General features: G+C 33.5%; 1 protein-coding gene across 2 annotated transcripts in view; it reads left to right on the forward strand.

The window, feature by feature from the left end:
* The window catches only part of LOC128220487 (anosmin-1-like), a 40,007-nt gene extending 27,295 nt beyond the window's left edge, over positions 1 to 12,712 (forward strand). For both annotated transcript variants that reach the window (XM_052928904.1, XM_052928905.1), the window contains 7 exons: positions 1,853 to 1,981; positions 2,467 to 2,564; positions 3,501 to 3,675; positions 4,054 to 4,164; positions 4,684 to 4,790; positions 5,739 to 5,886; positions 7,032 to 12,712. In XM_052928904.1, the coding sequence (XP_052784864.1) occupies positions 1,853 to 1,981; positions 2,467 to 2,564; positions 3,501 to 3,675; positions 4,054 to 4,164; positions 4,684 to 4,790; positions 5,739 to 5,886; positions 7,032 to 7,276 (1,013 nt within the window). In that variant the 3' untranslated portion in view covers positions 7,277 to 12,712. The remainder of the gene's footprint in view (positions 1 to 1,852; positions 1,982 to 2,466; positions 2,565 to 3,500; positions 3,676 to 4,053; positions 4,165 to 4,683; positions 4,791 to 5,738; positions 5,887 to 7,031) is intronic.
* The last annotated feature ends 593 nt before the right edge of the window (positions 12,713 to 13,305 follow it).

Below are 13,305 nucleotides of genomic sequence, written 5' to 3' on the forward strand. Positions count from 1 at the left end.
CGACAATTGTCCCCTGCAAATTTTACAAAATATTGATGGATTTTACCCAAATTTACCAACCATTTTCCACTGCAAATTGGACATATTATTGATGTTTATTCCTGATGCTACTGATCATTATAATTCCTCCCTGCATATATATATTATCTATTGCAAGTGTATTTCTGCCGTTAGATTTAGTACATTTCTGTATTTTCATCTTGACAGTGTCTGAATAAGTGTGATTTCGCACCAACTTCTTAAGAAAAAAAGTGTAACTCTTAAAAAGGAGAAGTTTACAATAATTTGATTAGAATAGAAAGATTGTTGATTGCCATGATGGTGATGTTAATATATGTAAACATATGTAAACTTCAGGTCTACATTATCTGGTTTATGTTTTTTTTAAATAAAAAAGTTATAGGTATTGTTATAGTCTTGGTGTATAGTTGTTGGTTGCATTGTCGTCGTTGCAGTGCAACAAAAATAAATGTATGTCATTATTTCAAAACCATTCAAGATATTGATATGAAACTTAAAAATAACTGTTTATGATGACAATGCACATATTAGTAGCAAGTCCTACCTCCTCCATATAAAACACTTGTTCCATTATGCCCCTCCATATAAACACGTGTTCCATTATGCCCCTCCAACTAAAAGAATTGTTCAAATAAGCCCCTCCATATAAACACTTGTTTCAAAATATGCCCCTCCAACTAAAAGAATTGTTCCAATAAACCCCTCCATATAAAACACCATTATGCCCCTCCAACTAAAAGAATTGTTCAAATAAGCCCCTCCATATAAACACTTGTTTCAAAATATGCCCCTCCAACTAAAAGAATTGTTCAAATAAGCCCCTCCATATAAACACTTGTTTCAAAATATGCCCCTCCAACTAAAAGAATTGTTCAAATAAGCCCCTCCATATAAACACTTGTTTCAAAATATGCCCCTCCAACTAAAAGAATTGTTCAAATAAGCACCTCCATTATAAAACACTTGTTCCATTATGCCCCTCCAACTAAAAGAATTGTTCCAATAAGCCCCTCCATATAAACACTTGTTTCAAAATATGCCCCTCCAACTAAAAGAATTGTTCCAATAAGCCCCTCCATATAAACACTTGTTTCAAAATATGCCCCTCCAACTAAAAGAATTGTTCAAATAAGCACCTCCATTATAAAACACTTGTTCCATTATGCCCCTCCAACTAAAAGAATTGTTCCAATAAACCCCTCCATATAAAACACCATTATGACCCTCCAGAATTTTTTTATCTCATTATGCCCTTCCAGATAAAAAACCTTTTTTCATTATGCCCCTCAGATAAAATACTTGTTGCATTATGGCCATTAATTTAAAACACTTATTTCATAATGCCCCATCAGATAAAACTATTGTTTTATTATGCCCCTCCAGATAAAACACTTGTTTCATTATGCCCCTTCAAATAAAACACTTGTTCGATTAATGCCCCTTCAGATTAAACTCTTGTTCCATTATGCCTCTCCAGATAAAATATTTGTTCCATAATACCCCTCAAGATAAAACACTTGTTCCAGATATGCACCTTTTTTTCTGGTAAAATACAAGCATAAGTTTTAACTTATTTTACAATGATTTTGAAACAAGTTATTAGTACATGATATTAATCACTCTTGTTGGCAACGCGATAGGCAATGGTGTAGTGGAGGAAATCAGAGTTCCCAAAGGATTAGCCCACATGTCAGGCTTGTTGACCTAAACCAGACTCACATAAAACGCTCAGGTTGGAATCGAACCCACAATGCCTTGATGAGAAGCGGTGTGCAGTTACCATGATGTTTACCAGACAAGCAGTGACAACTATTATTGTTACCTGTTACAGACCACAGTGAGCAAGTGTATGGGCTATATGCTGATATCGTCCAGGTAGAGGGACTGACCGTTGTGGATGACCAGCCTTATTTTGACCGTGGCTCACTTAAAGCTCAGCTTAAGTGGCAGGTTGGGGAAGGTAAGACAAGATTATGGACTTGATGTAATTATTATGTTACCCTAAGAGAGAAACTGATCTATTGATAGATGGCAATGGCATTATGAAATGTTTGTAGATCCATATTCAGGCTATCATACAACGCGTCACAACGTTTCTTTTCTACTGATATCTGTAAATTTTAATGGCTGCTTATTTGTTGAGGTACTTAAAAATTAATCCTCAAACTTGTCCATATCTTTTCAAATTGTGAATTTTTCCAACTTGTGTATAATTTTTCTACAACCATTCACCTTCAACCAGCACAGTGTATTATAATTTCTGCCATTCATAGAAAATAGGCCTATTGGGAGCATTCATCGCTTCCAGCAATATTCTTGTAGTATTATGAGCGTTCATACCATGGTGGATGTCCATTATAAATGAATGCTTAAAAAAAAATGCAAGTCAAAATTCTATGCATGTTTTGCAGATTTCTCTGTATTCCAGATTTCTATGTATTCCAGATTTCCGTACGCTGGTGAAGAGTTTTATGATATTCTGGATCCCTCGATCATGTGACCAGGAGTATGCAGTGCCTAAGCCATACTCCGCTACCTCAGATGTGAGTAGCTTCGATATCATTGAAAACTTAAAGTGGCACTCTTATTCAAAATAAATTACACATAAATTTTGAGTGATAAACCTTTATATGAAATACTTATAACAAGATTGTAACCGGGTATTTAAAAGCTAAAAACGCAAATATATTAAATGATTCGTGAGTGCTAAGATCTACTGTGATCTACTATAGTCTCATCAGGTAGAAATACCGTGTTTTCTGCACCTTTCCTTCAAATCGGTATCCTTCATAAGAACCACTGTTTTCGAAATTTATTCATCCTTTTTGGTATATCGAAACATTTGTATTTATTGTGGTAAATCTTATTTTGGAGTAAGAGAGCATCTTGAACAACTTTTCAGTATGTGTTGTGCTTGTTGCCTCCCTTTGAATATGAAAATCAAACACTGCATTTTGAATTATCATACAGTGGTCAGAATAAGCACAATTCTGCATGCCGTGCACTGGTAAAATGCTTTTCAAGCTTGCACAAATTCTGGAATTTATATTGCAAGGAGTGTTATATTTTCTGATGTCAAGCAAATTACAATTTAAGAATTTTCCAATTTGTTCATGTCCGTTCATGTTTTTTTATGGTTGACAGTAAAAAAAACTTTGTCAGATTGTGACTTGTACATGCAAGTATGTTTATTTCTTCTTTTGTTGATGGTAAAAAAACGGTCGGTTGGGTAACCTAGAACTCAACCTTTATTATTTTAAACCCCATCAGGATTTTAAAACATAATTTGCCATAAAAAAATATTCTAGCTTAAAGAGGCCAGCTGTTTTAATTTAATGCGAAAAAATGAAATGGCAGTGCCAGATGCTCAGATGCTAGACCGATGTTACTGTTTCTATTTTTATATTAATCAAGTCTATTTTGTCCAGAGCACTCAAATATTTTTCACAATACAATACCTATTATTTTATATTTTTAAGGTGCCAAGTTTTGAGATCTACGACCTCCAATACGAGTGCCAGTACATGGTTCGTGTAAGTGCTGTGACCAAGTCAGGGGTGCAGGGAAAACCTGCGGAGATACGACTACGCACGCCAATCTGTGGCAAAATACACGTCAAGGGAAACAGTCTGCCGCCAGAATGTCCTGATAGAGGTAGGTTGAAGTAGTTCAATATCACATTTTACTAGCTATTATGGTTTCAGTGTCCCAGGTCCCCAACAGCCCGCAGCTGGTGATGCCAATTATCATTAAGGTTGTTATGAAACACCCATTTTTATTTACTGTCTGTTTTAGAGTTCCGGGCCCCAAACAGCCCGAGGCCGGTGAAGCCATTTATTGTTATGCAGAACTATTCTGTAGGTATCAGGTTGGCATGGAAACACCCATATTTTATTTACTATCCATTTCAGTGTCCAAGGTCCCAAACAGCCCACCCCAGGGGAGGCCAAGTATCAAGAAGTGAAACTGTACTGTACTGTGGATATTGAGTTGTCATGGAAACACTCATGTTTTATTTACTGTCTGTTTCAGTGTCCCAAGTCCCCAACAGCCCGCGGCAGGTGAAGCCAAGTATCAAGAAGCGAAACTGTTCTGTGGACATCGAGTTGTCATGGAAACACCCACGCTCTGATGCACCAATAGGTAACATCACTACACAAACCTCCTTACATGTACATATACCGTAATATTTATTGATTTGTTATAATTATTTGATATCAAGCTTTGACCATCAATTATTTGTTTCCTCACAAATAGAAGTAAGCCCGAAATTATAAATATTCTAGTTTTCCCAAATTATAATCCCGGAGTACAAACAAAATTGTACTGTTTTAATGTACACACGTAGAATCATTGATCTGTTACATATATTTCAATAGCTTAAATTTCAGTTTTTTTATTTGTACCCACATGGGGAAAAACCAGTTATCATATAAGTTTTCTATTATAGAAAATATTCACAAAAATATTTGTACGCAAATAACCAGTCACAATGTTCAGGGCCTATTACTCTGACTTTGATATAATAATTGTAGATTGTAAAGTATTGTAAAGGTAAAATTTTCTTAATTTTTCGGGATACTTTTATTAGAAAATAAATAATCATGTGACACTTTGTGTTAAGTAAAGTGGGGACATTAAGTACAATATGTGATGTTCCAGCCTCCTACCTCATAACCTACGAGATGACAGATGACTTTAAAACTCTCCGTGTCAACACAGACGGGGCTGTGTATAAACAAAGACCCCGCGAGATTACACTGAAAAAGGTATGGACCTATTATCACTGTGTACCATAATGTGTACACAAGCAAAATGAAAAATAATATTTAAAAAATGTATATCTTTATACAACCAAACAGTGAATATGTTACATATCATCATTTGATACCTTACATAAATGCATGTGCCCCTTCTTTGTATTTATAATGTTGACAAGTCTGTTGATTGCTATATCTTAATCCAGTTTTATTACGTCAGCAGTCCAAATCATATATTTGCCAGGTTCAAACCTGTCCGAAATTATGATATGGATGACTGACGTTGTAAAATGATAAACGCGACTTTCTTGGCGATTCCACATTTACTCTTTTTCAACAGATGTACATTATATATTTTGCAATCTTTGAAGACCAAATAAAACTTGTATGTAAAAAAAAAATAACATTTTCATTTCTGTATAATCCTTATAAACAATCTGCTCTGAATTGTCCTGGTTTTGAGGCATGTAGAGGGTTGCTTGCCATATGAATGTGAGAGTTAACATAAACCTCTTTGAATGTCAACCCCCTTCAATATTAACCCTCTGGAAATAATGTATTATATCTAAAGTTAAATATTGAGTGTAACATGTGCAAACATACCATGGGGGAAATCCCACAGAATTTTGATCCAACCCCCCGATTTCCAAGGGGGAAAATATCCTCCCCCCCCCAAATTAAATGTTAAAAAAATATGCAAATTTGATCAGACAGCATGTTTACAAGTTATTTCATCTCTAGTATACATATATTTATACGAAATGTTTTTGTGACTTAAAGAAGTGTAAAAAAAACACTTCTGGATGTTGCTGGAATGGGGAAGATGAAAATCTCTTGGTTTGTGACTCAAATCCCGTGGAATTATGAATAAAAAACCCTGGGGAGCCTTTCAAAAAATAGGACATGTATGCATGTGCATGATTTTATATTTCAAAACATTAAATTTATTCTGTTCAGGTTCGTAAGCATGTGATACATGGACTGCGGCCAGGCGAGGTCTACGTTATCAAGGTCCACGCTGTCTCCCCCGTCGGTGTTGGCACGCCTGCCTTCGTGGAAATATTAACACCCCGTATACTACCCTGCGGCTCAGATAAAGACCCAGGTAAGATTTAGAACAATAAACTCTTTACGTGTTCTGTTAGAAGACAACATGTTGCAGGGATTTGATTCGAATTCCGTGGATCTAATGGCCCCAGAGACATCCCCACCCCCAAAAACATTTTTTTTTTTTTTTTTACCTTAAAAAAAACACGATTTGGCTGCTTTCAGTTGTTTAAGTTAATATTCAAGTTTGCTTTAAATTTAAAGTCAGGAGAGCACTCAAAAGAGCTTCTAAAAAGCCATTTTTTCTTCCTACATCAGTGCGCTTTTGACCCCAAGAGCGTCATATAAACTCATGGCCGAAAATGTTTCAGCCCTCCAGCTGCCAGGTCAATTACATCCCTGATGTTGGGCTTTTCAGACATGTTGGGCTATTTTAACACATTTGGGTTTTAAACAAATTGGGGGTAACTTAAACATGTTGGGGTATTTAAACATGTTGGGCTATTTTAACACATCTGGGTTTTAAACAAATTGGGGGTAACTTAAACATGTTGGGGTATTTAAACATGTTGGGCTATTTTAACACATTTGGGTTTTAAACAAATTGGGGGTATCATGTTGGGATATTTAAACATATTGGGGTATTTTAACACACTTGAGTTTTAAACAAATTGGGGGTAATTTAAACATGTTGGGGTATTTAAACACATTTGGGTTTTTGAACTCATTGGGGTAACTCAAACATTTTGGTGTATTTAAACATTTTGGGGTATTTAAACATGTTGGGGTTTTTAAACATTTTGGTGTTTTTAAACATTTTGGGGGTATTTAAACATGTTGGGTTATTTTAACACAATAGGGTATTTTGATAGCTTTCAGGTATTGGTGTTGGCGTTGTTTTGCTGTTTTCTATTTTTTTCTTGACTTTACTGGCAGCAGTTCGAACCCCACTAAAACCAAAATACTTCTTTATGCTATAACTGTATTTTTTCTGCAATTTTGATATCATAGAGTAAAATAATGATAAAATTAATGTTTTTTAGATGCATTATTGAGAAAACTAATTTTTTGTCCAAAAGCATGAGCTAGTCAGTTTAAGTGACAAATAATTGATGGGTAGTAGTGCCACACTATTTTTGGGTGACCCTGCCCCGGCCTTTTTGTATGTCGTAACAGTCTAAGATGTGTTTTCTTCTGTTTCAGAACCCCCGGACAAACCCCTATCCACCCAGCCACCGCCAGTATTTAATGTTACTGTATATAGCTCAACAGAGGGCAGCACCAATCTCATCTCCAGGGAAACTGTTACTATGAATAGAAACTCTATAAATAGCACTATGCAATACTCTACAATACCAAAAAATGTCTCAGAGATTGTCCACATTGATATATTTAGAAGATTTTATTACATGTTTTATTTTTTCTCAGTGTTATTTTCAAATTCTTGACACAGGGTTGTTTAATGCTTAATAATATGTCTAAATTAATGTATGTAATGACAATGTGATGTATATGTTTTGTAATGTGATATAGATTGACTTAATTTTGATGATGTATACATATGTATGGGATCAAATTCAAATAGGGCAAGTTTTGACAATAATATACTTTAATGGTATAGAAATAAAAAATGACTATGTATTTCTGAAGGTAATGCACCAGTCAACTGTAACCTCGGCTCCCCCAGGTCGAGGATACCGGGGACTTTGACTTTAGGTCCAGCCAAGCATTGGTAAAATGCCTGCCCTGCGGGGACGAACTGCTGGTAAAATCTCTGCCAAATGCCTCCACACCCCAGGAACCCTAGGCAAGGCGCATTTCCCACTATTTTTGGTGTGAAGACAAAACCATGGCATTGACCCGGCACTGCGGGGCACCTGGAAGGTAAAACAGGGCTCATTTCCCCGGCTATCCCCGGTATACCCCCAGACCTGGGGGAGCCGTGGTAACAATTGACTGGAGCATAAATGACTGTGTATTTATTTTTTTAGAAAACAGACAGTATTATATATACTGAAGGAAAACTGACTGTATATAGTCATGTATTTCTGAGGGAAACAAACTGTCTTTTTCTGAGGGATTCTGGCTGTGTATTTCTGTAAATTTTATTGATACTGTGTATCATGCAGCTTTTATGGACATATATTTCTAACTTGAGGGAGTTCCTAATTCCCTAGTGCCAAGCCTCTATTGTAAGATCTTAAACTGCACCCTAAACCTGATTCTTTGGGTCAAAGGTCGTAGACCACTTGATATTCTAAGTTGAGGACATTGAGGAACACAGATTTAATCACATTAAAAATTAACCTCAGAGGAACGTGTGATAGAACTATGCCCAATGGTCATAAAGGGCTTTGTAATTAAGCTGCATTCTCACAGATTGATCATTTTAACTACTTTTTTTTATTTCTTGTTTTGCAATGAGCCAATTTTTGTGTAAATGTCTAAAAACCAGTGATATAAGAAGGCTGACTAAAAACTAGATCACAGTTTTTCATGTTTATGATCGAAAAATGATGTTTTATGGCTAAAAGCATTCCTAACGCATAAAGAAAATGAAATTTTCGAGCGATTTTGAATAGATGTGATCTGTTCTATTGTAAGTAATCTTTTATGACTGACTTTAAGGCGTTGATGCCAAATCAGCTGATTCTGAGTAAAAAGTATTTAAAATGTCAAAACTATTAATCTGTGCTTGTGCAACTTAAAGATGCAGCCTGTGACTTCTTTCAATAAAAAAAGAAAGAAATATTTTTCATACCATATACATTTATATTTTTATATATTTTTTAGTTCATCCTTTAGTTTAGAAAAAAACTTGAGGTATTGTCATATCCTTGATGTAGTTGTTGTCGTCAGGGGCAACTTCAGCCTCATCACTGTGCATAAACTTCTTCTTTGCCATAACTAATAAGGCGTTAATGATATGCAAATGAAACTTGGTATAAACATGTCAACAGAGACAGTTTGAACATTTATGCCAATACCCGTAACTCTGGCTTTAATAATTGACAACAGTTTACTGATGCCCAAGTTATGCCCCTTGTTTCACTGAAAAATCAGACAATTGTGGGCATTCCCTCTGCAGCGCTGTTGTTTTTCATGAAAAAATATGTTGTGGTTTTTTTTAAATGTCTAAGCTTATGACAATTATGTCTCGGAACAAGGGAAGTTATCAAATGTTATTACAAAATATTATTACAAAATCATTATTACAAAATATTTATTGCAAAAACATTATTACAAAATATTACTGGTATTGCAAAAACATAAGTACAAAATATTATTGCAAAAACATTATTACAAAATATTAATACAAAATATTAATACAAAATATTTAGTCAAAAACATTATTACAAAATATTATTGCAAAAACTTTATTACAAATGTTATTTCAAAAAACATTATTACAAAATATTATTGCAAAAACATTATTACAAACATTATTACAAAATATTATTGCAAAAACATGATTCCAAATATTATTACAAAATATAAATACAAAAACATTATTACAAAATATCATTAGGGTAGCAATAACAATGTAAAAAAATAATTTCATGCGGTATATTAAAGTGATATGTCATTTTAAAGGTTACATCATTACAAACTCAAATATGCACATTTTTTTTAAAATCCACCAATTTTTGACAGAATTATGGCCCTTTTAATTTTACATTTTTATCAATTTTTCTGCCAAAATAGGTCAAATTCAAAACTTCGGAATGTAAATGAAATAAATAATGTAAAACAACACATTTTGTTAATTTTCTATAAATTTAATACACATTCCTAAATATCAGAACTTAAACAATGTTTTAAGCAAATTATTTCACGTTAAAAAAATGATGAAAAAACGTCCATTTTTAAGAAATTTTAAAAATGCCGTATATTTTGAAGAATGAGCTAGCAAAAAGGTAAAAGTCAAAGAACATTTACATTCTTCCATTCACTGCTTGACTGTTGCATTTTTACTATTAATAGTATTATAAAAAGGAAGATTAAAGGCAAACAAAAAATTAGTTGCCATGGTAACCATTCAATAAAAATACAAAAAAAATGCTTTAAACATCTTTTTTTGTTAAAAAGGAGAAGTATGTATATCTTGCATTGATTTGCCTGACAATTGTAAAAAAGGTGAACTTCAACCCATCTAGCAATTCTAAATATTTCAATATAAGTATGAGATTGTCAGCAATTTTCAAGGTAAATTATAAATATAATTGTATACAAAGTATGACCAAATGAATAAAAAATAACAGAAATATTTCACTGACTGAAGCGGACATGCTAAAAAAGTATCACATTGAAAATACTAAGGTTTTCAGACAACAATTACAGTTTCCTAAGAAAACTAGACTCTAGTTACCATGCCAATTGTTTAAAGTGACACTCTTATTCAATATCAATGCATACACATGTATAACAAACATATACTTTGACTGTAAACCCTTTAACAACTTACTTAATAATTTATCTATGGAAAATATTTAGTACTGATAACAAGATTGTAACCGTGTATTTAATAGCTGAAAACGCAAAAATATTAAATGATTGGTGAATGCTTAAAGATTTACTGTGATCTACTATGATCTCAAATGGTAGAAATACTGTCTTTTATGCACATTTCCTTCCAGTAAAAATAGGTATCCTTCATTAGAACCATTGTTTTCAACATTTAGTCATCCTTTTTGGAATAATAAAACATAAGTATTAATTGTGGTAAATCTTATGTGTGAGTAAGAGTGCATCTTTAAAAAAACTGACTTTTTTTTTAAATTGACATGGAAACTATAAACACGAATAATACCGGTTACTGTTTAATCACTCAAAAAATGAAAGAACTGTTCATGCTGTACAGGGGTATTTGAAAGTGTAAAAAAGGATGTTATGTTGTTATTGCTAATTTAGGGTAGAATACCAGTGTTACCTTAAGCTTCAACTTAATTATTAAGTATTTTTATTTATACTTATTCTGTATATATATATATATTATGGACAAACAGAGTAGCTTGTTAAAGTGACTATGGTAATATTTTGATTCCTAAGGAATCCAGTCGAGGCCAAATATTTGATTTTGTTTTAGACTTTTTTGCACCCACAAAATGATGAATGCTTGTCTTATTGTTATTTTTTAACAAGTCTGTAAAATAAGCGGTTTAATCTTATCTTCAGCAAATAACTTGTTGTAATTTTTTTTAAGAGTTATTTAAATCAGTTCAACAATGTACCATTCAACTTTGTTTATGTGCGACAATTAATGTATAACTCTTGTAATTAGCAATTTGAGTGTATTAAGAAATGTATTTCTCAGAATATTGAGTGAATTGTTCAGACCTTTATTGAAGTTAAAAAAATTGTAAATAGCATTGTTGCTTACTTTTTAGTGTGAAATATTTTATGATGTGCTCAAATATTTAAATAAAAGACTTAGGGCATCCGAAACTGTTGCCTCAAAACTTGTATAATCAACTGCAGATCTATATGATTTATAAAAAGCTTTTTTTACTTTCTTCTTTTTTTTGTCAAAAATTTAAAGGCAAAAATGAACAGATGAAGAAATGTAGAAAATTTAACATTAGAGAGGTTTGGAAACACTATGTGGACAGCTAACTACAGCTAAATTCCAGAACTCACGAGGTCTCAAAATCAGACACAATTTGTCAGTGAATACCAAGATGTGTTTATTGCAGCAACAGACAGTTTTTAGAGTTTAGAACTATGCCAATATTAAAACATAGTATACCCGTATATAGTTAAAAGGTTGGGCTACATATGAAAAGGAGATACAATGTACATATTATATGAAAACAATTATTGATTTCAGCCACTGGAGCCAGTACATAAAAACAATTTTTCATTGTTAAATGCCAGACGTCCGTCCGTCCATTACCATTAGGGCAAGCTTGTTTTCTCTCAATATTTTTCTCTCAATATCATAAGCATAACCCCCCCCACACACACACACACACACACACACACAAACACACACCAAAAAAAATGTTTGTTTCCAGTTTACACCAGACCCTAGATTTGTAATTGTTATCAGACAAATTTGTACTGACTTGTGTTGTGTTTTCCTTTTGGAATATATTTTTTATATTTTTTGCATGGGAAATAATCTTGACAAAATTTTGACTTTACCATATATTTTTGGGCAGTGAAACCGTAAACACATTTTTTGGAGGCCTTTATTTTTTCACAAATTTGTTCTGTGAACTACAGCATGGTTTAAAATACGCAACATAGGATTTTTCATACATTTTGCTCATCTGTTTTTCAGACTTTTTTTTAATTCTAACATTGAAAGTGTTTCAATATTATTATATACATATATATTATATTTTCATTAATGGAATGGATTAATTTTTTTTTGTCATTTATGCAATTGCTTTTCTGAATATGATTTTTATCTCAGACTTGTGCCCAGTCTACATTCAAATGTGAGACCAGTCTACATTCAAATGTGTGCCCAGTCTACATTCAAATGTGAGACCAGTCTACATTCAAATGTGTGCCCAGTCTATATTCAAATGTGAGACCAGTCTACATTCAAATGTGTGCCCAGTCTACATTCAAATGTGAGACCAGTCTACATTCAAATGTGAGACCAGTCTACATTCAAATGTGTGCCCAGTCTACACTCAGATTCGAGACCACTGTACTCCACTGAATACAATAACTCAACCTCTGTTTACAATGGTGCTATAAGCTATTGATGTCTTATTATTATTGCATAATGTTTGTGTTTTACATGGATTATAAGTCATGAAATGGCATTACCTGTGCATTCATGTAATCATTTGCCATATTGTTAAGTATTTGTATTGTTATATTATGTTTACCAAAATATGCCAAATATAAGCCAATAAATATTAAAATTGGGTGTTTTTATTTATTATACATCCACAAAACAAAGTATGGGGGGAGGAGGGTGTATACATGTAATTTAGGAGTTACATGTAGCTTGTCAGATTATCACACAATGAGGTTACATAACTCCATAATATCCTGAATATAAATTATGGCCCCTGATTGACTTAGGAACTTAGGTTTAAGTTTTAGGGCAAACTGTGTCCGATTAGAGTTTTAGGGCAAGTTGGGATTTTCACTTATTACTTTTCATGGGATTGAGTTTGGGGCCCCTGGGGTCAAGGTCACTGTAACAAAAAAAGATAACCGTTTGGTACTAAATACGTTTAGTTAGGTTTGTCGTACATGTGTTGTGACAAAACTTTTATTTTTAACCACAAAGTGAAATTAGAATGACGTACATGTACGTCGTTATTCGGGCGGGCCAGCGGGAGGACGGCGTCACACTCGCCTACGGTATTGAATAATTTAAGTGAAGTTTGAAATATAGAGACCAAACTTGGTATGTAGAAAGAGTTTATGAAGGACTTCCATGGGAATGCATTTAGGGACCCTAGGGTAAATGTCAAGGTCACTGTTACTAAAGATAGAAAAAGCAGTTGAA

This window comes from Mya arenaria, chromosome 15 (assembly GCF_026914265.1).
Source record: "Mya arenaria isolate MELC-2E11 chromosome 15, ASM2691426v1".
NCBI classification, from domain to species: Eukaryota; Metazoa; Mollusca; class Bivalvia; order Myida; family Myidae; genus Mya; species Mya arenaria.